The following is a 23,379-nucleotide window of genomic DNA, read 5'->3' on the forward strand; positions in this document are numbered from 1 at the left end:
AATTTAGTATTTGTTCTAGAATGGACTACATCCAAATTAAAACATATGCAGTACTCATTCTTACTCTTTACAAATCTAAGTCTTTTTTTGTTTTTTTTTCACTTTTTATTTTTTTTACTTTTAAAATTCTATTTGTTCATGACATAGAATAATTATACATATTTATGAGGTACATAGTGATGTCTAGATGCATATAATGGATAGTGCTTAGATCAGGGTAATTAGCATATCCATCATCTCAAACATTTATCATTTCTTTGTGTTGGGAGCGTTCAACACAAATCTAAATCTCTGTCAGGTAGTCAGGCATCTGAGATTGCTCACAAATTATCATCTTGGGAATATATTCAAATATCCTTTATTAAGATAGAACTAATTGAATTTTCATATTTGAGTAGAGCTAAAGTAGGCAAAAGTTTCTGTCTGCAGGTATCCCCCCCCCAAAAAAAATAAAGTGGGCAAAAGCTTAAGAAAGGAAAAATTAACATCATTAATATAATACAGATATTATTTCCTTGACCTGGTATCCACTACAGCAGGGGTTGGTGAACTGTGGGCAATGGGCCTGTTTTTCTAAGGCCTGAAAGCAAGGAATAATTTTTAGATTTGCAAATGGTTGAAAAAAACTCAAAGGAATCATATTTCATGTCATGTAAAAATTATATGCAAGCCAAATTCAGAATCCATAATAAAGTTTTATTAGAACACTGTCATTCATTTACATGTCTATGTCTGCTTTTGCAACACAAGGACAAAGTTGAATAGCTGTGACTGAGAGAGCCTATGGCTCAGAAGACCTAATATATTTACCACTTGGACTTTACAGAAAAAAAAATTGCCAACACTTTTTTTACAGTGTGGAGTAGGCACAGAAAACGTGTGCCTTGAAAAAGGAGCTAACAAGAAAAAAAAAATCCCTGAAACTCATTAAATACATTAACTTTGTAATTAAGTTTATGGCCATAAAACGTTGCTGATCCCATCTGCCCAGGCAACACAGTCTATAATTTCTGCTGCTTTTGATGTTCCATGTATTATTTTCACAGACTTCTGATCACTTGTTTTCTCCACCTTGATGTACACTTTACCTATGTTGCAAATTAATTACTTTCTTGATTTGACATAATTACAAACTTTTCTCTGAGGACTCAGGAGCAGGCAAGAAGGTAGGGATTTCTTAAGAAATTGGGAACATTTTGTTGTTAAGTATCCAGCTGGGTACTTTGGGAGATACAAACATGAATAAGGTATGGTCCTGAGGTCTAGTGAGGTTTTGGAGAGAAGTTTGGCATAGAAGCATTTCTGGAGCAAACCTCAAAGACACTCCAACATTTCATACATTTCTACATTTCTCCTGCATTCAGGTTGTAAGTATGCTGCAGCATGACTGATCTGGCCAAATTTTTCCAGCTTCTTCAGGTGTTTTTATATTGTTCTGACTGTTTACAAAGAAATGATTCTCCAAAACTGTGGTTCCCAACCCCTGGATGTCAGACTGGTATCGGTCTGTGGCCTATTAGGAACTGGGCCACACACAGGAGGTGAGCAGTTGGCCAGCAGGGAAGCTTCACGTGTATTTACAGCCGCTCCCCATGGCTGACATCACCGCCTAAGCTCCGCCTCCTGTCAGATCAGCCCAGGCATTAGATTCTCATAGGACTTCAAACCCTACTGTAAACTGCACGTGCGAGGGATCTAGGTTGCATCTCCTTATGAGACTCTAATGCTGATGATCTGAGGTGGAGCTGAGGCAGTGATGCTACGCTGGCCACTGGCTGCAAATACAGATCATCATTAGCAGGGAGGTTTGACTGCACAATAAACGTGATGCGCTTGAATCATCCTGAAACCACCGGTACGACCCCCCCCCGCCGGGTCCGTGAAAAAAATTGTCTGCCATGAAACCAGTCTCTGGTACCAAAAAGGTTGGAGAATCGCTGCTCCAAAGCACTTGTGGGCCATTTATTAAGACATCTCGAAGCATCTAAGACTGCTATATAAAACTTAAAGAACCTTAATGAATAGCTTTCAAAATCACTTGAGGAGGAAGTTTGTAAAAGTAAGCTAGTTATATAGCAACACTTTGCCCTAATCATTTTTTTCATAAATTTTAAAATCTGTAATTCAATAAAAAATTGAAGGCCGGGCGCAGTGGCTCACGCGTGTAATCCTAGCACTTTGGGAGGCCAAGGATTTCAAGACCAGTCTGGGCAACATAGGGAGACCTTGTCTCTGGAAAAGAAAAAAAAAAAAGAAAGAAAGAAAGAAAAAAAAAAAGTTGATGTACAATAAATTTTGCGGATATGTGTGGGGGGGATGCTTTTTTCCTCAGCGAGGTTCTGCATTCTTCCTTCACCCAGATCTCTCTTTAAAGGTCGCCCTTCTCGAAGGCGGATGTCCGTCCTGGACCCGCACCTGAACCTACACTCTCCTCGCTGTCATCCCGACTGAGCCTGCCCACCCACATGGCAGTCCCCTGCTCTGCGAGGTAAAACACCGACCCCTGCCACCAGGAGGGGCCGGGCTCCAGTTCACGCAGCTGAGACGTCCTCCCTTGTGGTTTCTTTGCCATTACCTCAGCTGTGCTCTTCGCCATCTGAAAGCTGGAGCTTTTGAAGAGCCCCACCACTTTCACCTGCAGCGGCTGCTCGGGCGGCGGCCCCGACTCGCACTGGGCAGGCCTGGGCCGGCGCGGCGCCGGGCTAGCCATGGCGGCGCTCCGGGATGCCGCGGAGCACAAACACTGCGCGTCGCCAAGGCAACCGCGCGGCCCCGCCCCCGCCGCTCTCAGGGGGCGGGGCCTGGGGCGGGGCGCAGGGCTGCTGGCGTCCGCGGGGCATTTCCTCAATTTCGCGCCTGAATTTCGTGCCTGTTGCTGGTGAGACCCGCGAGGGGCCGGGCTGGGACCAGCTTCTGGGACAAGAAAGGGAAGCCGCCCGTCCAGGCGCCCTCTCGGGAACCCCAAGGTCCCCGCGCGCACCCCGGCGCCCGGATTTCGCAGCGGATCGCTTTTCCGGATTGGCAGGCAGCCAGATCCGGGCCCGCGGGCCCGTTGCCGGGGTAACGCCGAGGTCAGGCAGGGTCTGCGCCGCGCGGGCCTAGGGGCCGCGGCCTTCTGGGCAGCGCGGGGGCGGGGCCGACCACCTGTGCGTGCCGCTGGGGGAGGAGGAGCCGCGGGCCCGCCCTCCTCCTCTTCCTCTCAGTCGCTGGGGAGGCCGAGCCGTCCCGCGTCCCTGGAGCGCCCCCGCCATGAAGCCCAACTTCTCTTTGCGACTGAGGCTCTTCAACCTCAACTGCTGGTGAGTGTGTCCGCGGAGTGTGGCCTTGGGGCCACTTTCCCATTCGCAGCCACACAGGCTTCCTCAGACCCTATCCTGCCTTACGATCTCGAGTGCAGGAGGAACCCAAACATCCAAAGTCCAGTTTTGGCCCCAGCTCCGGTGGTGCCAGCAGTCACCTCCCCTGTCCTCCCCTTCCTTAGGGGTATTCCCTATCTGAGCAAGCACCGGGCCGACCGCATAAAGCGCCTGGGAGACTTTCTGAACGTGGAGGGCTTCGACCTGGCTCTCCTGGAGGAGGTGAGGTTGTGCGGCACTGGTGCGGAACCCAGGCTGGGAGGAGGGGAGCTGGGGGCGCAGGAGAAGACCTTCCTCCTGGGGGAAAAGCTAGGCAGGCATCCTCACTCCTCCCCTCAGGTGTGGAGTGAGCAGGACTTCCAGTACCTGAGACAGAAGCTGTCGCCCACTTACCCGGCTGCACACTACTTCAGGAGGTGAGGAGCCCGCTGGCCTGAAGCCTGTTCTCAGACCTGGGGATCTTGGCTCTGCCGGCCCTTACCTATCCTGCCTGCACCCTGCTCCCTCTCCCCAGCTTTTTCTCCCTCTGGGTGTGGGTAAAGGGAGGGGGAACCAGGAAGGTCCTTCCTGATCTTCCCTATCTCATCAGCCTTATTATCAGGTTGCCCCATCCTCCTCCTACACAAAGGCTGCTGCCTTTGCTCTGGGGCTGGTCCTAGAAGTAGAGAAAGAAAAAAGTGCTGATCAGAGCTGGAAGACAGGGGAGGAGAAGAGGGCCGGGTGTCTCTCCCTGCTTTTCTGGTTATTAAGCAGGGCTTGGCTTTCAGCGGAGTCATTGGCAGTGGCCTCTGTGTCTTCTCCAAACACCCAATCCAGGAACTCACCCAGCACGTCTACTCCCTCAATGGCTACCCCTACATGGTAAGCTTGACCTCTGACCTCTTCTATCTCCCTTCCCCACCCCCACTAACACAAGGTGGAGGAGGCAACCATCCTAGGGCTGCAGGGGATGGGCAGAAAGAGGGTGGCTGTGTCCTAAGTTCCTGCCTCCTCCTGCTTGCAGATCCATCATGGTGACTGGTTCTGTGGGAAGGCCGTGGGGCTGCTGGTGCTCCATCTAAGTGGACTGGTGCTCAATACCTACGTGACCCATGTGAGTGAAGCCAGCAGTGCTTAGGGCTGGGATGCAGGGGTGGTACTCCTCTAGTTCTGCTGCCTGGGCATGAGGTGTGGGGGCGGGATCTCCTAAGGTTCACCCATTCTGTACCAAACACTGTGCCAAGTGACAGACAAAAGCTTGATTTAGACCTGCCTCTGGGACTCTCAGTCTTATCTGCTATAATCTCATCTATTCTGCTCAGCTCCATGCCGAGTACAATCGACAGAAGGACATCTACCTCGCACATCGTGTGGCCCAAGCTTGGGAACTGGCCCAGTTCATCCAGTGTGTGAGCCTGGGCTTGACAGGGGAGGTGGGCTGGGGTCCAGGGGCTGAAGGGTGGCCAAGGCCCCATTTATAGGGCAGAGCTGGCGAGGGAAGAATTCCTGCCTTACCAACCTGGCTCCCCCAGTCACACATCCAAGAAGGCAGATGTGGTTCTGTTGTGTGGGGACCTCAACATGCACCCGGAAGACCTGGGCTGCTGCCTGTTGAAGGAGTGGACTGGGCTACGTGATGCCTACCTTGAGACACGGGACTTCAAGGTGAGGACCTGGCTGATTATCTCCCCACCTGCATCCCCAGATTGTCCCCCTCCACCTTCCCCGCATCTTACCAGGACCCAACTCTTCTCTTAGGGCTGTGAGGAAGGCAATACAATGGTACCCCAGAATTGCTATGTCACGCAGCAGGAGCTGGAGCCTTTTCCCTTTGGCATTCGCATTGACTATGTGCTTTATAAGGTCAGCCTCCTCCCCCTAACATGCCTTCACCCACTGTGTCGCTTTCATCTGCACCAGCCTGTGCCCATCCTTTGTTCAATTAGTCTAGCCTTGGGCCTCCACTGATGGCCGGAGAATGGGATAGCTGGGAGCTAGTTATCTTCGAAGAGGCCCTCATATATAAGCTTCTCTCTGGCCCTTACCTTTCTTAGGCAGTTTCTAGATTCTACATGTCCTGTAAGATGCTGGAAACCACTACAGGCCATGACCCTCACAGAGGCACCCCCCTCTCTGATCACGAGGCCCTGATGGCTACTCTGTATGTGAGGCACAGCCCCCCCCAGGAACACGCAAGCCCTATCCACAGTAAGTCGTCCCCACCCTTTCCCTTGGCCCTTCCCTACCTCAAGGCAGCCGCCTCCACCCTGACCTTCTGCTGCCCCACTGCCCTGCCTTGTTCTAGGACCAGCAGAGAGGTCACTGTTGATCAGTGTGCTAAGGGAGGCCTGGACAGAGCTGGGTCTGGGCATGGCTCAAGCTCGCTGGTGGGCGACCTTCAGTGGCTACGTGATTGGTCTGGGGCTGCTTCTCCTGGCATTGCTGTGTATCCTGGCAGCTGGAGGAGGGGCCTGGGAAGCTGCCATACTGCTCTGGACCCCCAGTGTAGGACTGGTGCTGGGGGGAGGTGCAGTCTATCTCTTCCACATGCAGGAGGCCATGGGCTTATATAGAGCCCAGGCTGAGCTCCAGCATGTGTTGGGAAGGGCAAGAGAAGCCCGGGATCTGGGGCTAGAGCCTCAGCCAGCCCCACTCCTAGGGCAGCAAGAAGGGGACAGAGCTGAGGAACAATAAAGCTTGACTCTTTAATGGCTCTGCCTTTTTCTTTTATGTAGAGGCAGTGATGGGAGCCAAAGGTCAGTGTGATCGTCACACTTTAGACCTTAAGGCTCCTACACATCTTCTGCCTTCCCTGCCCACCTCCCACTTCCCACCTGCAGGCAGCCTAAGCCTTATTTATGGCAGAAACATTTTAATTGTAAACAGTGAGGCCCTCTCCCAGGCAACCCATCCTCTTCTAGCCCTGGGCCCCTGTCCCCAAGGCCAGCTCACTGAGCCTGCGCTCTTCCTGGAAGCGAATGAGGGCATCTCGCTGGTTCACCACCTCCACCAGTTTCCTCAGGACCTGGTCCTCAGCCTGCTGATCGGCAGCTGTCTTTAGGGTTTCTGAAGGGAGGAGATGAAACTTAGAGAAGAGGGAACTGGGCAGGGAGGCAGGAGAGGCACAACCTAATCCCGGCCTATGTGATTTCTACAACCCAGGCTTTGTTTCTTAATCTGCAAAATTAGGTGCTTTGTCAATACCAGTGGTTTTCTGGCATTATCTAGAAGCAGCACCATTTTTGAAGGAAATCTTTTATAAAAGCCTATTGTGCAGCTCTCATTGAACTAAAGGGAGAGTAGGGTTTTGGAGCCCCATCCACGTTGCTTGATCAGTATCTGAGATCATGAGACTTGTGCAGCACCAGCTATGGGATATGTCTGCCTCTCCCCCATCACACCTACCTTCCCGGTTCATGTAGCTGCGTAGCTCCTGGTCCAGCTGCCACTGCTTCTCCTCCAGATTCAGCTCCTGTACCCTGTGGAGGCCAGGGTTTGAAGAGGCACATCTGTTCAGGATACACAAGGGGCTGGGGCCTGGCTCAGGAGCCACTTGTCACCATTCCCCACTCCTTACGTGATCATGAGCTCAGCCTCCTCAGCCACCAAGCCGTTTTTCTTCTGAACAAGCTGTAGCAGCTGTTCTACCCACAGTTCCTTTTGCTGGTCTGGGGAACCTGATAAGAAGGAAGATGGGTAGGGGTGGTCAGGAGGCCTCCAGCCAGGGCCACAGGAGTCATGGGCTTACGGGCAACAGGATCCGGGGAAAGAAGGGTGTTATGGGTGTGAGTGTCAGAGAGCTGTGTGGCACGTCCGTTGGGCCTGCTGTGGGCCATAGCCTGCTGGTTTGAGGGATGGCTGGGGGCTAAACACAGTGCTAGGAGGCAGAGGGGTGTCCTAGCTTATCCCTCCCATCTTCACTCACTGCTCTGGCTCCTCAGGGCCTGCTCCAGCTTCACGCCCTCGGCCTCCAGTTCCCTCAGAGCAGCATCAATCTCATTTAGTCGCCGCTGGATGGCCTGAGGAGTATAAGACAGGAGACCCAGGAGTCTCTGGACTGCTCAAGAACAGAGCACTGGAGGAGCTCTGACTCCAGTCTCAGAACTCCAACCCCATCAAAACTTCCAGGAACCCCTGGGCCTCACCTGGGCCTTGCAGAACCGCTTCATCTCCTCTTCCTTAGCACGGCGCAGCAGAGTCCGACGCCACGTTGGGTACTTATTCATGGTGCCTGAGGTCTTGGCGAAGGTTAGCAGGGCCTATGGGAGGGTGAGGCAATTAGCCGTAGGGCCCGGCCCCTCTGGTAGATAGGAGTGGCAGAAGCTCTGTTTGGAAAGGCAGGTGAAAACCTGGGCTGAAAGTGGGGTAAGTTCTGGTAGAAAAGATGGAAGCTTAGAGACAAGAAAGTCGGGCTGGGTGAGAGTGCAGAGGATGGAGTGTGGCGTGGGTTCCTCCTGTGGGGGGTGGAGAGTATTCAGTGGATGCGTGCGGGCTGGGGCAGAGTAGGCGGCCAGCTTCCACCCACTCACCTGTTCCATGTTTGAGTCCAAAGGCACATCTTCCTCCCCTTCGTCGTCTTCTTCTTCACTGGAGGAAGGACTCTCTTCCTCCTCCATGGCCACAAGAACTGAGCCAGGGAGAAGCAGACAGGGCGTGAGATACATACTTCCTTTTCTTTTTTTTTTTTTTGAGACAGAGTCTCACTCTGTTGCCCAGGCTAGAGTGAGTGCCGTGGCGTCAGCTTAGCTCACAGCAACCTCAGACTCCTGGGCTTAAGTGATCCTACTGCCTCAGCCTCCCGAGTAGCTGGGACTACAGGCATGCACCACCATGCCCGGCTAATTTTTTGTATATATATATTTTAGTTGTCCATATAATTTCTTTCTATTTTTAGTAGAGACGGGGTCTCGCTCTTGCTCAGGCTGGTCTCGAACTCCTGACCTTGAGCGATCCACCCGCCTCGGCCTCCCAGAGTGCTAGGATTATAGGCGTTAGCCACCGCGCCCGGCCCACACTTCCTTTTCTAGTCCCCAGAATTCCACTTGCAGGAATCCCCATTCTCCTGCCCCATTGCTAGCCTGAGTCAGCACAGGTGTGGGGAAAACAGTTACCTTGAGGTGTCTGGACTGGCATGCCCCAACCCACAAAGCTGCCCTCCAGGGCCTGGCGGGCCAAGGCAGAGCAGCTGCGGGGGGGCTTGGGTGGTGGCTCCATTTCCTCATCAGGGGTAAGGTTGAGGGAGGACAACCGCTGGCGTTCCGGGCTGGGGAGGCGGATCAACCGACGGGTGGGCTGGCTGGGGCTTGGAACAGGACTGGCCTCCTGCGAGGCTCTGTGAGTTGAGGGGCCTGGTGGCATATTAACCTCATCTGGTGTAGGAAGCTCCTGGAAAAGCCACCATGTGGTCTGGTCAGTGACCTGCCCCGTGTGGGGCTGAGGCCACTCCTTTGGAGCAAACGTGGGTCATGGCACTCACTCACTTAGCACCATTTACTGAGCAGTGTCAGGCAGTGTTCTGGGTACTTGAGACACAGCAATAGTAAAACAGGCATCCCGCCTTCGTGGGGCTTACATTCTAGTGGAGGGCAACATTCAGTTACCCCCGCAATGTGCTGGCTTGGAGAGACCCCTTTCCTCTTCCCATGCCCCAACACACACACACCATCACAGTTTTTACCAGACTCTGAGGGCCTCCGTCGCTGCCATCCTCTTTGTGGGCTGGCTGGGGCAGGTGCTGGAGGCAGTAGAAACGTCCTGGGAAGGGTGGAGAGGGGGAGGAGGCATCAGGTGTAGGCAGCCCAATGCCCAGACAGTCAGGGAAGGTGGGGGCAACAAGACTGGCTCTCAGAAGGTAATTTCTGCCAGCTTCCTGGTTCCTTAGAACCTCTCGTCTGGAACTTTGGAGGGGACAGAAGACCCTGCGCTCAGGGGAAGAAAGTGCCATCTTGAACCCATTTCCACCTTGTGCCCAGCACCCTGTCCTCCTCTCCCCTCAAGCTCTTTGTCCCCCAGGCAGGGCCAGGCCCAAAGTCCCCTTAGAGGTCTCCCAGGCTCACTCACCATCTCCTGGGTGCAGCCCATAGCCACTTGGCCACAGTGTGGCCTCACAGGTATGGCAACGGAAGCAGCTCCGGTGGAAGAAATGGCCATCGACACAGAGGCGTTCTAGGATATAGAGGTGTTCCCCACAAAGTGCACACAGGTCCCCAGCACCAGCCTGCATGGATGCCCCCCCGGGACACAGGGTTAGTGCAGCCAAAGCCAGCTGCAAAGTTCTTCCCTTCCTTTAAACACCCCTTCCCTTATCTCCCCAGGCCTCTGCTCACAGACCCCTGGCTCTTACCTCCTGGTGTTGAGACGGGGGTGTCAGGGGTGCACCAGGCTCAGGGACAGGTGGCTCCTCAGTATTTGGGGTCTCGGCCTCTACCTAAGAAGGTTAAGTGCTCAGGCCGGGAGGGTGGAGGGGCAGGATCAGCTGGGAGTGGACATGTGCAGATGCACAGAAAGGGCTGGAAAGGAAGATGAGGAAGCCTGGGCAGGGAGGCAGATGGGGGATTACAGGACCTGGGGTGGGGAGCAGGACATGGGGGGCAGGACACAGGGAAGACAGTACCCGGGGAAGGGGAAGAGAACAGGCAGAGGGGACTGTCCAGCCCCTGCCTGCATTTACCTCCAAGCGAGGCTTCTTGCCACCAGCATCCTCCCCATTTTCCTGCAACAAATCCTACAACTCTGAGCATGAGGCTTGGAGCCGCCAGTCCCCCCTTCCCCCTTTCTGAATCACCCCAGGGACCTCCACAGGGCACCCCCTGGCTACCCCCAGCCCTGCCCAGACTCTCCACCTTGGCCCGGGTCCGTTGCAGGGTCCTCTGAAGTTTCCCAAGGAACAATACAGCACTGGAGGTCCCCGGAGAGGCTTGGGCAGCAGGGCCTGCAGGGAGAGTCAGGGTAGGTGGGGGGGCCAATATTGTACCCCCGGAACAGACCCTTTTCCCAGGCTGGCCCTCAGAAGACACCTTCTCTCTCACACACACTCCCCTCCCCACCCGTGTCCCACATGCCCACCCCCCAGGTCACCTGGGCCGTGGGGTGTACTCTTGAAGGCACTGTGGAAGTGGCTGAGGTAGGCGATAAGGCCCAGTGGGTCACTCCCTGCCACCACTGCCTGTGCAGATACCACTGGCGTGATGCCCAGCTCATGCTCTGCCACCTTCAGCGCCCAAGCAGTGGCTTCCAGAGCCCCCATGCCCTGCAGCTCTGAGGGTTCCCTGTGGGGAGTCGTGGAGAGAAGCCAATGGGAGACAAGAACCTGGCCTATTGAGGGGAGGAGAGGTGGGGACAGCAGGAGGGGAGGACAGCAAGCAGGGGCGGGGGTCCCATAGGGAGGAGGGGGCATGAAAGTCTGTTTGTTGTCTCTGCTACCCCCCCAGCCAAATGACAACTGCTTCTGCTTGGGGACCCTCTACATTCACGAAGCTCTCCCCTATCAGCATGCATTAGATTCTCACGAGACTCTGGGGCAGAGGCAGGCAGGAATACTGTTTGTAGGGAGGCAGAAGTGGTGGAGCTAGGACTCAACTGGATGTGCTAACTCCTGCACAGCGATCTCCCCACCATGACAGAGGGAGGGCAGCGGCATGAGACAGAGTACAGTCTGCCAGCGACCCCATGCCGATCCCAAACTCACAGCAGGCTGGGCCGCAGCCCGTGCACCAGGGCACACAGAGCTAGCCCGTCAGCCCAGGAGGAAGACAGGTCAGTGACATGGACTCCTGGGTACCCAGCTGTCTGTTCCTGGCACCAGCGGAGCAGCTCCTCCTGGGTGCCCGCCGACCCTGGGAGAGAAGGTGTGCTGTGCCCGAGGCCTCCCCGCCTCACCCATGGCTCACAGGGAGCCCAGCTGCAGAGAGTGGGGGGCTTGTCGGGGAGGAGGAGTCAGGGCACCAGCCCAAAACTCACTGTCAGCACCTCCATCCTAGTGCTCTCATTTTCAAAAATCCCTTTTTGGAATAACATGGAGGAATAAATAAAGTGAAATCACTACTAGCCACACAGGACAGCCAGTCACGGAAGGCGGTGTGGGGGTTGCAGGGCAGGAAGGGGTTGGCAGTACTGCTGCTGCTGTAGCGGTGGTTCAGATACTGAAACACATCCACGCGGACCCACAAACAGCGGCTGCTGAGTGCCCGCTGCCCCTGCACCCCTCCGGCAGGCCCCAAAGCCCCCACTGTCCCAGCAGCGAGTGCTCCTGTCCTGAGGCTGCAGCTGCCCTGAGGCCACAGCTGCTCTGATGGGTGCTGCCTGGGCCCCACTGGTTGGTAGATATTTTGGCCATCCCCTTGGAGGAAAGCTTGCTCACCAGTGGCCGGTCTCCCTGTGTCTGTCTTGTCACTCTTCTTCCGCACAGGCTCCTTGGCCAGCATGTCGTACAGGTCACGTACCTAAGGCAGTCTCTCTCAGGTCTCAAGGCAGGCTGACCACACAGCCCCTTGATCCCAGGATGGAGGGTCTGCTGGGGGCAGGACTGACCCCGAGGAGTAGTGACTGCGCAGGCAAGGCCTGACCTGGGGGAAGGGGGCTGTGACCTGGGAAGTCTGTGCGGGTGCCAGGGGTCTGACCTGATTGGGGATCACGGCCCGGAGGTTCAGGTTCGGGTAGCGGGTGGCTGGGTCCAGCCCATACTGGGCCACATTGCGATGCATGTTTTCCGGGGATGTCTGTGACAGAAGCTGGTACAGGCTCTCACTGAGGGGGTGGGGGTGGGGGCCATGGCCATGAGTTGGAGGGCACCTGACAGCACCCACCCCTCAGGAACTGCTGGGCCTTTCTTTTATTCTCTCTTGTCCATGCCCCCATCTATTGACCCAGCACTCCTACCCCTCTTCCTGACCCTTGTCCCATATCCCACCCTGCCCGGACCCCCAACTCAGGCCTCACCGCTCGGCCAACACCTCTAGGGGCCCAGTGCCCTCTGCCCACCGCTTCACCATCCAGGCTGCATCAAAGGCTGCCAGGAAGCCCCGGGCCACTCCAGTGCCCAGGGGCCAGAAGGGCTGCAGAGTCAGAGGAATAGGAAACTGCTCAGTGAGAAGCCAACGGGAGCATCTCAAGCCCAGATGCCCTCCAAGGTCATTGCACAGGGGCCCAGATCCACACCAGGCAGCCTCTCACCTCCCCCAAGCAGCCCGTAGCCCCTCCCCCTCAACAAGCAGACCTTTTTTTCCCCCTCCTCCCTGTTAGGTGGCTTTCTCCCCCAGCCGTGAAACCCTCATGCCTCCTGAACACCTCACCTCCACCAGGCAGTCCCCCACCAGTCCCAGCAGCAGGCGGGCGCCATGTTTCTCTTGCACACGAGCAGAACTCTCTGCCCGCATCATGCTCGTGAAGTCAAAGGCAGAGACGTCGGGCTGCCCGTGGGCATCCCGGGCGAACTCTAGTTTTCCGAGCTTGCCATGGGTGGCGAAGTCAGCAGCTGCCCGGGCAAAACGCTGCAGAGCTTCAGGCACTACATTGGCACTGCCCAGCAGCCGATCAGTCTCCGGCCAGTCCTACAAGGCCAACAGATCAGAACCTCTGAGAGCAGGGCCGATGCATCAGTCCCATGCCCTTGGGTGTAGAAGGTGCAGGTACTGAGGCTCAGAGAGGGAGGGGGCTGCCCCAGACTACACAGCAGTTGAAGGCTGAGCTGGGACTAGAATTCCAATGGCCTGGAATTCTCAAAGCCTCTTCCTTAACACCCACCCTGCTGCTGGGGGTCCCAGGCTCTGCTCTGCCCATGAAGCCCAATATCATTACTGTCAGTTGCCACTGAATTTCTCAGAGCCTCAGTTTGTCCATCATTTAGAGACAACACACCTAACTTACCAAGGTACTCATAAGAATTAGATGAGAAAATGCAAATTTAGCTCTCAACACAGTACCTAGCACAGAGTAGGCACTCAACTAGTTCATTCATTCAGCAAATACATATTGGGTGCTTACTACATGTTAGGCAACATTCTAGGCACCAGGAATTACCAGCAAGCGAGAAACAGAGACAAAAATCTCTTCCCTCATGGACTTACATTTGTAGTATTGTGGCTGGTATAAGGTGTTTAGCCCAGAATATGATTCCTGTTGCCATGAAAATCCCAGGGGAGAAGAGCTTGCAGGGGTGGAGTTAATGCCAGGGGAGACGGGGGTCCCTCTCCACCCAGCAGTAAACTGTGTCCAGGCCTGGCCTCCACTTCCCCGTGTCCCGCTCCACCTCCACCTCCCACTGTCCAGCCTCTCCCAGCCTGGGCCTGGGCCCCACCTGACGCAGCACTCCCAGCCGCAGCAGGCACTGCTTCTTGGCTGTCATCACAAAATAGTGGGTGTCATCCTTGTAGTATACGATGTTTTCTAGATCAATGCCTGGGGGAACAAGGCAGGGGCCAGGAGATATGCCTCCTCCAGATTATGCAGCACCTCTGCAAACACCCCCGCTGTGGCCCGACATCTGACAGCTGGGATCCCCAGCTTAGACACACAGAACCCCACAAGTCCCGGTGGCACAGAGGACCATCTGTCTGAGGCCCAGGAGGCCTGAGGGCTTGGAGCAAAGAGGGAAACATGGGTGGGATGGCAGCTGGGAGACCTGCACCACATGGTCACATAGCAGTGCGAAGCCAAAGTAAACACTGGGCATCTTCTTGAAGTGCCACTTTTGTTTTCAATTTACATTATTTTTACAGTAAATCATAAAGGAGCACAAAGCAAAAGTGAGAGATACCAGGACTTTTCATGCTTGGTGGCCAAGTGGGGCTGGGCCCGTTTAATCCCTGGGGAGACAGGTTCTTTCTTTGCTGCTGAGACCACAAAGATGGGAAAGTTGAGATTCCTTGCACTGAGGGCAGGTCTGGAAGGGAGAGGTGGCAGCCAGCCCACAGTCAGGAAAGGGGAGGGAAAACCCAGCAAGGGGAGGCCCTGACCTGTAGCTCTGAGCAGGCTCTGGAAGAAGCTCTGGTTGTAGATCCTGGCCACGCCGCTGATCTCTGGCACCTGCGTCTCCTCCACGGTGCGCCTGTTCACAAAGTTGACTGTGATGCCAATAGCCAATTTGCCTCGCATTTCTCGAACTTTGAAGCCTAGAGGTGGGAGTAAATGGGTAGTGGCAGGAGAAGAGGGGTGTAACAGCCTAGAAAGGCTCAGAAGGAGCCAAACATGCTGGCTTCTTTGAGGGAAGGGATCACTCACCTTCAGGGACGAATTTACCTCCTGCAGCTGAGATGAGGACATCAAATTCATAGTTGACCAGCTGGGTTGGGGGGTTGGGCTGGAGCTGGGCACGCCAGCCACTCCCTGAGGCAGGGGTCACGAGAGGCACAAAAGTGTAGAAGTCAGAGGGGCCCCTACACTCCCGGGACAAGCCAGTGAAATAACTAAAATCAATGTGTTAAGAACTCTATAGTTTAGAAAGCAATGATACATTGTCTATCAGATTATACCTTCACAGCATGAAAGGCAGGTAAGGAAGGAATTCCTATTTTGCAAGTGTTCAACCTGAGGCTCAGAGTGGTTGCCCAGGGCTGCTCTGTTGGTAAAGGATTATCAGCTGACTCCCAGCCCCACCCTTTCCCTGGCGCTGGCCAAGATCTCCTTGGTGGGTGGGGATTCCTAGGAGCATAGACATACTTACCCTTTCTGGGAGGGGGCTGGACGCCAGTGAAAGTGACACCCCAGTGAATTTCCACCCCCAGCAGTAATGCCACCTTCAGCAGAAGCAGCTGGAGCTGCCGGATGCCTAGAAGGAAGAGGACATTAGGAACAGGGAACCCAGGGCTGCACAGCCTCCCCAAGCACTAGTGTGCGCCTGGTCAGAGCTGGAGAAGGTCTTAGAAATCACTCAGTCCAACTGTGAGCTCTATAGTTGAGGGACCTGAGTCTTCAAGGTCACCTGGCTGATATGAATCTTGTCCACTCTGACTCTCCCCACACTGGCCTGTCTCTAGGGCCAGGCTCACCCGCCCCTCCAGGCCACCACGTGGTGCTCACTGATGTGGTCCAGGGTGCCAGTGCAGAAGCGTCCATAGAACTTCTTGGCACCAAGTGCCCTCAGGTCATGGATAGTGAAGGGCCAGAGGTGGAGCACGTTGTGGCGGGAGAACTTGGTGCGCTTTTCCACCAGCACCACACGGGCCCCCAGCAGTGCCAGCTCCACAGCGGCCCGCAGCCCGCAAGGTCCAGCACCCACCACCAGGCACTGTGAACACACAGGGTGGTGGGGGTATGGCATCCCGTCCCCCTCCTCTGGCTCCCCCATTCCCCATGCCCCATCCCAGGCACCGCATATCCACCTTGGTGCTGGTGCAGGCCCGGCCCTGCTGGTAGACAGTCTGGCCTGCTCGCTTGTCCAGCTTGGCCCACAGTGACTTGGCGCTCCAGTAGTTGAGCTGAGCCTTGATCTTGTGGTACTGGGGCAGCCCCCCACCGGGCTCCAGCCCCAGGGCCCCACATAGTCCCTGGAAGCTGTTCAGCACATCCTGGCACAGCTGGGCCTGCAGGAAGCTCTCAAAGTGGGCATGCGCTGGGTTTGTGGAGGGGGGTGAAGCCATGGAGGCCTCCTGGGGCTCCCAGGGAGGGGAGCAGCTGGACAGCTGGACAGCTGGGCAGAGGCAGTGGCTGCTGGAAAGAAGGAGGGAAGAGAAGGGGAGGAGGCTGGAGAAAGGAGGAAGGGAAAAGGAAGGGGAGGAAAAGAGAGCAGGCTCGTGTCCCCAGGGAGCTCCAGGTCCATCCCTGATTGGCTCTATTCCTCCTTCCCAGCCTACCCTGCTGCCTAGTGTGCTCCAGAGACAGCTGCTATCCTGTTCAGGCCAAGTGAAATTTACCAAATTTGGAAATGAAAAATCAGTAGTCCTGGGCACATAGGGCATATGGGAAGCCTTGGCAGCCTCCAGCTCAGCCTCCCTGTCCAGGGATCTCCAAGCCCTGGAGCAGGAATCCTTAGCCTGCCTTCCCCAGGCTCTGGAAGTAGTGAGCAGGGGAATCAATCGGAAGTGGTGAAGGCAGGAGGAAGGCTTCCTTTCCATGTAGACAGGGACAGATAATTCCCACAACCCCAGCTGCTGGGCACACATACGGCCCCATCTCACCCCACACCTCCCAGGGCTGGGGGCCCCTCGATGGCCTCAGTGTCATGCTGGTTGTGGGATGTGTCTCCTGCCAAGGGCAAAGTTTTCCTCCTCAGCACTCGTTCTTGCCTCCTGATGACGGGGAAGACAGCCTCTGCCTAGGAAGGTTCCACTTCCCAGCACCAAACTATTCAGCAGGCAGCCAGAGGATGTTGCAACTTGACTAACACAGGCCTGGGTCTATTTCTGACTCACTGTGGTCAAAACACTTCCTCTGTGAACTTGCCCTGCTCTAGGGGGCCTTGGGAAGAAGTGGGGGGCCACAGCAGCCGGTTTTCCCCTCCCAAGTTCCTCTCACTCCAATCGACCCTCCACCCAACTCCGCCCCGCCCCGCCCGCTGTGCGCCCTCCCAGGAATCTCCAGAGACAAGGCCGCTCTTTGTCCCCCCCTCCTTCGCTCGGACACCCACGCAACTTGAGGGGTGTCGGTTCTCTCGCTGGGACCGGAAGGGATCAGAGGATATAGAGGATGCGGCTGCCCACAACAGAGTTAGGAGGGGTGGGTGGCCGCAGTGGGGAACAGGCCCCTGGGGCTCTCCCCCGACAGCCCCCTTCCCCCCGCCCCAGGTGCCCCGCGGTTCCCAGCTGGCCGCGCCGAGGCAGGAGACTAAAGCAGTCCGCTGCGGGTCACCTGGATGAGGGCGGACCGAACTTCAGAAAGGGCAAAGGTTCCTCCTGGGGTGGAGGTGGGGGTGTGGAAGGAAGAAGACCTCGGTGAAGGGAGAGAAAGGGGCGACCCAGCCTGGAAGCGCCAGAACAAAGGATGTGCGAGGGGTGGGGCGGTCTGTAAGGATGGAGAGGAAGCTGGAGCACTGGCGGCGGGGTGGGGGTTACCCAGCACTCCGGACGCAAAAGTCTGCAGAGGGGCTGAGCAGGGCGGGGCGCGGGGGAGACCGGCCGGACCGGCCAAGCGTGGTTCCCGGGCGCCCGGGGCCGCATTTCCCCGGAAGCGCCCGCGCGCCCGCACCTCCACCCTTTCCCAGCCCGGGCCGGCAGCGGGGCGCACAGCTGGCTCAGCTGCACGACTTACCGGGCGGCTCCGGGGCCAGGCGGGCCACCAGTGAGGGCGGGGGCGGCGGAAGGGCCGGCGGAAGCCCGGGATGCGGGGCGGCCTGCCGCGTGCGCCCGGCTCGGGTGTCCCGCGGGGTGTGGGCTTAGGCTTGGGGCGCGGGGCCCCGCTGAGGATTTATTCGCGCTTCATTAGCATGTCATTACCCCGCGATCTCCCCCCGCTAGGCAGAGTCCCGGGCCCGCCCACGCCTGCAGGGTGGCGCTCTAGGGCGTGGCGCTCCTGACACCCCGTTCTGCTTGGGGGCCTCGGAGCTGGAGCGTCAAGGGCGCGGGGTGCCAGAGCGCGCACCCCCGGGCCAGGCGAGGACCACCCTCCCCGGCGCGGTACCAACTCCCGGCAGCCTCCAAGCGCCGGGCGAGAGGGCGCTCGGCTCGGTAGGGAGTTTGGAGAAGCTGGCGGGTCCGAGGGTGGCGCCAGAATGTCTGCGTTCTCTTCATCTCTCCCAGCCGGAGATCCACGGCCGGGGCGCCCCAGGATGGATCCAAGCGCCGGGTCGCCTCCTCTGCGACTGCTCTGCCCTTAGACCCGGGCCGAAGGCAAAGGGTGCGGATTGAAATCCTGGGAGCTCGGCAATCTGCAACTTCCAAATGGGCGCGAGAAGTGGGGGGCAAGGGGATGGGGTGGGGGTACTTAGACCACTACTAAGAGAGGGGGAAATGCGAGGGGTGTATGGAAGAGTCACAAGTCCCCCGTGTTCAAGAATGCCTTACAGTGAGGACTCAAGGGACTGTCGCTGCTGAAAAGGGCTTGAAGAGACCTTTGGAATCAACTTCCTCATAGTCCCGGTAAGGAAACAGCACCTAAAGTGAAGGGACTCGTCCAAGGCCATTCAGCTAGTTAATATTCAGTGTTCACCACGGTACCGTTTTACCGAAAAGGAAACAGAGTCACAAAGGTTCGTTACTTGCCCACAGCAAGTGGCAGAGCTGGCATCCGGGCTCCACCACACCCATGTTGATCCAACGTGACAAATGAAAGGCTGGCGTTGTAAGAAGCTGTTTCTTGTTTAGAGGAAGTTGACACCTTTAACCAAGGAATAAATGAGAGGGTTGCTTTCCTTGAGATCCAAGGACCAGAAAGAGCTGGGGGCTCTACGGCTCTCCCTTCCCCTTCCTTCTCACTTTGCCTTTCATCTGGAAACCCTCTGAGACCCAGTAAGACGTGAACAGCCCTGCTGCCAGCTGGAGCTGAGGAGCAGGCAGGGGGTGGAAAGGGGAAGCACCGCTCTCTGCCAGGTCGCTCAGGAAACTAGGGCAGCCGCCCTCCCGGCGGGGCCTATGCTAGCGCTTGAGGCGACACGTCATTTGGCTTGAAATTAATTTGCTGTAGATGACACACCCATATTTAAATAAATGGTGCAAAACGTTCTAAAGTCCACCACAGCCCGTTACGAGGCTTTTAGAACCATCCTATATCCCTTTCATTAGATGGCAAACAACTGGCTGCTCTGGCTTTCCACGGTTGCAAAGGGCCAACAGGGTCTGGCTTGACTCATGACTTCAGTTACAGCCAAAAGGGTTATGTGGCTCTCTGAACAGCAAATCGCAAAATTTGTCTTTAAGAAAGATCACAAAACAAAAGGGAGTTCATCAGTGCTAAAAAACCCTGCTGACTTGGAGTTTAAATTTATGCTGATTACAGACTTACACGGGAGCATAAAGTATGGGGAATACATAGGTCTGGAATCCAGAAGGCCTGGCAGAATCCAGCTTTGCTTCACACCAGCCTGGTGTAAACTTGCAAGTCACCACCTTTCAGTCTTCTCATCTTTAAATGGATGCAGTTTAGTCACTCAACCTCGTCAGCCCATTTCAGTTCTGAAATCCTGTTATTCAATGTTGCTGGCCCTAAGAAATGTATAGAAGACCCAAACCAAGTTCTACTTACAGAGTTTCTTCCAAGAAAAAAAACAAACAAACAAACAAACAACAAAACAACACAAAAACACCAAAACTGATCCTATAAAGCTAAAATACTCCTTATTACTTATCCATAAGCACTCTTCTTGAGCCCTGACTCACATTCTATGTGTTATATAGAACTATAAAACTGCACATTCCTGCACACATTCCCCCAACACCCACCCTGGCAGCTCAATCACATCAGCCAGTTCATATTGGAACAAATAAGTGGCTGACACATGAAACTTCAGTTTTAAAAGAATCTGTTCTAATGTTTTCACAAATAGTCACCGCAGCAGTGGCCATGAGCCTCTAAGTGCAATCCTTACTTCGCCTCCCAACATCTCATCTCCTGGGCCTGCAGCCAGAAACTAGGTCCCAGCTGCTGAAGGTGACATGTTTAAGCCACCCTATAATATGGCCTTGCATCTGCAGGTCAGTGACTTCAAAGAACGAAGTCCTGGGCTGAGAGCTGTGGCTGCAGAATGGCCAGAGAGACACAGCTCCTGATGTAAAAATAATTAATCACATCTGAGCTGCAGAGTAGTGAGTGCAATGAAAGGATATGACAGGGTGGCTTGATTGAGATTAGAGGGCGAGGGCGGGCCTCCCTGAATTCTGACAGGTGAGTAGTTGTGAGTCAGAGTGGGGACAACTTTCAAGGCGAGAAGCACCTGCCCCAAAGCCCTCAGGCAGGAAAGAGCTGGGTGTGTTTAGGGAACAGCAAGGAAGCCAGTGCGCCTGGAAGTGAGAATTGGGAAGGCGGCCCATGAGGAAGCTGGATGCTGGATTTTATTCTAAGTGCGGTGGGAAACGGCAGGATTTTAGGCAGAGACATGATCGTATTTATCTTAATAAATAATGCAAATCCATTCATTTAGCAAGGCACTCTGCTGGATGCTAAGCCAAGGGGACAATGGTGAGCCCAAGTAGATCACCACTTCCAGTGGAGCAGGGGGTGGCGGGAGGGGGTAGAAAGATCAGCCAGGCCTTGCAGGAGTCCAGGCAAGAGACATGGGGTACCATGAGGATGGGAGAGTGGATGGACTCAAAAGATATTTCACGGTGGATCTGACATAACATGGTGATGCACTGTTGTAGGGGGTGGGCCCCATCAAGAATGATTGGCAGCTTTCCCTCTTGGCTTAGTGGGTAGATCACAAATTTGGGTCCCTCCTTCTTTCCTGTTCTTCCCTCCCACCTTATCCTTCTGTGTGCTACTTTTTATTCAATACCTTCCCCAGAAGTCAAAGCATAATTATGATTTCATAGACTCCAAGATAACACAAGGGACTCTTGAGAGGCTGCAGGGAGGTTCAGGATCAGTTTAAATACTTTCCCTATTTTGGTTTATAAGACTGCTTTTGCCCTTCAAACACTGATTATAAGAAAAATTTTTCCAGAAGTCACATAATCATACTAAAATTATCTGAGATGTGGATTTTTTTTTTTTTTTTTTTTTTTGAGACAGAGTCTCACTCTGTTGCCCAGGCTAGAGTGAGTGCCGTGGCGTCAGCCTAGCTCACAGCAACCTCAAACTCCTGAGCTCAAGGGATCCTCCTGTCTCAGCCTCCCGAGTAGCTGGGACTACAGGCATGCACCACCATGCCCGGCTAATTTTTTCTATATATATTTTTAGCTGTCCATATAATTTCTTTCTATTTTTAGTAGAGATGGGGTCTCGCTCTTGCTCAGGCTGGTCTCGAACTCCTGAGCTCAAACGATCCACCCACCTCGGCCTCCCAGAGTGCTAGGATTACAAGCGTGAGCCACCTCGCCCGGCCAAGATGTGGATTTTAAAAAATTTTTTTTTTATTTCAGCATATTATGGTGGTACAAAAGTTTAGGATATGTATATTGCCCTTGCTCCCCCTCCCCCCCGAAAATGTTTTTTTTTTTTTAAATTCTGATTTAGCTTAACGAAGATTCAGTTTAACTTTTAATTTAACAAGTATAAAAGTAAACTAAAACCAAGGGCCAAACTATTCTTCTGGAAAATCATCTTCAAATTCATATTTATAAGAATTCAGAATAAAAGTTCCCTACCCTGACCCCTGCTCAATTTTTTTTCCTTTTCCACACTTCACACTGAATACTTCCCAAACTCACATAATAAAAGCTAAGATCCCTTGCTAATGCTACCTAAGGCGTGTTCAAGTGCCTACGTTTTGTATTGAAAATCTGACTAAATGTGCTTTAGTTTCAAAGCTTTTTTAATGTGATACCTTTCAAGTGAGAATGACACACACACACACATATGTATATATTCCAGTCAACTAAAGTTCTTTGCTGCTTAATTACCTGTAAAGAATTCGAAAGCAGGATAAACTATCACAATGACATTCCAGCTTCTTTTAGAGGTCACTCCTTGATAACCTGCTATTTACAAAAGGCAGGTAAGGGGGATTTTTTTAGGGGTCATTCCTCCATACCTGCTATTTACAAAAGCAAGACAAAGGTTTTCTTTCAATTCTTAGGAACTTAGGCTTATTTACGTTTCAAAGCTAAGGATGAAAAATTACCTTAATACTTATAAGATTAACAAGAATAAATCTGTCTTATACTTAAAATATCCTCAGTTAAAAGTCTGAAACAAGGGCTCACTTACAGAGGTCTGTGTTAACTAAGACATTTTCACTTTAGTAGTAACTTTCACCCAATTGGTAAATTTCAATTAACCTTTAAATCCATAGTAGTAAAATACTATTGTGAATATCAATATGGAAGTTATTGAATTTTACCATAACTTTCACTATTATTGTTTTATGTAGAAAGCTTATGATTGTATGCTATAATTTCAGACATAGATCCTCAAGTTTAGTCAAAAAGCTAAACTAGGCAGATCATAGGTAACAAGTGCCTGCTACATTAGGCAGATCATAGGTAATAAGAAATTCAACTTTGTCTCAAAAGCCCTGTTCCCCAGTTCTGGCTCTGCCACTTACTGTATGACCTTGGGCAATGGACGGTATCTCTTTGGGCCTCCATGTTCTCATCTGTAAAATAGGCATAATAATATTACCTCACTGGAATGTCATGAAGATTAAAGACATACCTCAAATGGGTTAGAGGTGTGTCTGTCCCAGACACTGCTACCCTCCTCACTCCAGATGCCAGTTGTTATGAGGCCAACTGTGCCCGCCCCCTCAATTCACATGATGTTGTAACCCCTGGTACCTCAGAAAGGGACTGTATTTGAAGAAAGATGAAATTACAAATGAGGTCATTAGGGTGGGCTGATCCAATATGCCTGGTGTCCTTAAAAGAGATCAGGACACACACACACACACACGCAGGGAAGAACATGTGAAAACACAGGCAGAACAAGACAGCCAGGAGAGAGGCCTCAGAAGAAACCAACCCCACCGACACCTTGATCTTGGACTTCTACCCTCCAAAATTCTGAGAAAATAAATTTCTGCTGTTTAAGCCATCCAGTCTGTGGTATTTGTTACGGCAGCCCCAGCAAATTAATAAACCAGTTGTGGCCAGAGGTACCTGGAGTCCTGTAACCACAGAGCGCTATTTTTTTCCGTGCCATGACATGGAAAAGGTTTGAGAGACAGTAAGATAGGATATGCACCTGTTTTGGCTCCTGGCCTATGGGAACGACTCCATTTGTGGCAGATATTGTTATTGCTCCCATTTATGAAAACCTAGGTAAACATCTATAACGAGAATTCTAGGAAACCATCTATAAGAAGAAGCTTTTTTATTCCTCAGCAACATTTAACCTGTTCACAACATTTGTAACACAAGAACCAAATGTAGGAAAAACACAGAATAGAGGTGGAAAGAGTAGTTTCAAGAAACACCGGGCAAGCGCAGGAGTAACTCATTTTGATGGTAGGAGCTAGAGTCATCCCAAGGCTAGTCCTCTATTGAGAGGAAACCAAAGATTCGCCTTCAGAACACGGTAT

At 53.5% G+C, this 23,379-nt stretch overlaps 3 protein-coding genes across 4 annotated transcripts in view; 1 reads left to right on the forward strand and 2 right to left on the reverse strand.

Annotated features, from left to right (window-relative positions):
- Positions 1-2,710, reverse strand: part of PPIL6 (peptidylprolyl isomerase like 6) — a 29,977-nt gene extending 27,267 nt beyond the window's left edge. The window contains exon 1 of the mRNA XM_069489076.1: positions 2,576-2,710. Coding sequence (XP_069345177.1) covers positions 2,576-2,710 — 135 coding nt within the window. The remainder of the gene's footprint in view (positions 1-2,575) is intronic.
- Positions 2,711-2,988: 278 nt separating this feature from the next.
- On the forward strand, positions 2,989-6,043 carry SMPD2 (sphingomyelin phosphodiesterase 2). Its single transcript, XM_069487933.1, has 10 exons — positions 2,989-3,299; positions 3,482-3,578; positions 3,696-3,772; positions 4,124-4,217; positions 4,360-4,449; positions 4,658-4,740; positions 4,868-5,000; positions 5,094-5,198; positions 5,390-5,543; positions 5,641-6,043. Exons 1-10 carry the CDS (start codon positions 3,250-3,252, stop codon positions 6,027-6,029), a joined length of 1,272 nt encoding a protein of 423 aa, XP_069344034.1. The 5' UTR covers positions 2,989-3,249; the 3' UTR covers positions 6,030-6,043.
- A 177-nt stretch (positions 6,044-6,220) lies between these two features.
- On the reverse strand, positions 6,221-15,954 carry MICAL1 (microtubule associated monooxygenase, calponin and LIM domain containing 1). Of its 2 annotated transcripts, XM_069489152.1 has the most exons (24): positions 15,653-15,954; positions 15,351-15,558; positions 14,995-15,099; positions 14,553-14,657; positions 14,288-14,443; positions 13,630-13,730; positions 12,626-12,883; positions 12,273-12,388; positions 11,954-12,080; positions 11,695-11,776; positions 11,023-11,170; positions 10,413-10,603; positions 10,178-10,266; positions 10,006-10,047; positions 9,679-9,762; positions 9,396-9,552; positions 9,013-9,089; positions 8,447-8,720; positions 7,865-7,962; positions 7,481-7,594; positions 7,261-7,354; positions 6,913-7,012; positions 6,741-6,814; positions 6,221-6,401 (listed from the first exon to the last, which is right to left on the reverse strand). In XM_069489152.1, exons 1-24 carry the CDS (start codon positions 15,908-15,910, stop codon positions 6,253-6,255), a joined length of 3,207 nt encoding a protein of 1,068 aa, XP_069345253.1. In that variant the 5' UTR covers positions 15,911-15,954; the 3' UTR covers positions 6,221-6,252. The 2 variants fall into 2 exon arrangements, with proteins under 2 accessions (XP_069345253.1, XP_069345255.1); XM_069489154.1 differs by lacking the exon at positions 12,626-12,883.
- Between the last annotated feature and the right edge of the window lie 7,425 nt (positions 15,955-23,379).

This window comes from Eulemur rufifrons, chromosome 15, assembly GCF_041146395.1.
Source record: "Eulemur rufifrons isolate Redbay chromosome 15, OSU_ERuf_1, whole genome shotgun sequence".
NCBI classification, from domain to species: Eukaryota; Metazoa; Chordata; class Mammalia; order Primates; family Lemuridae; genus Eulemur; species Eulemur rufifrons.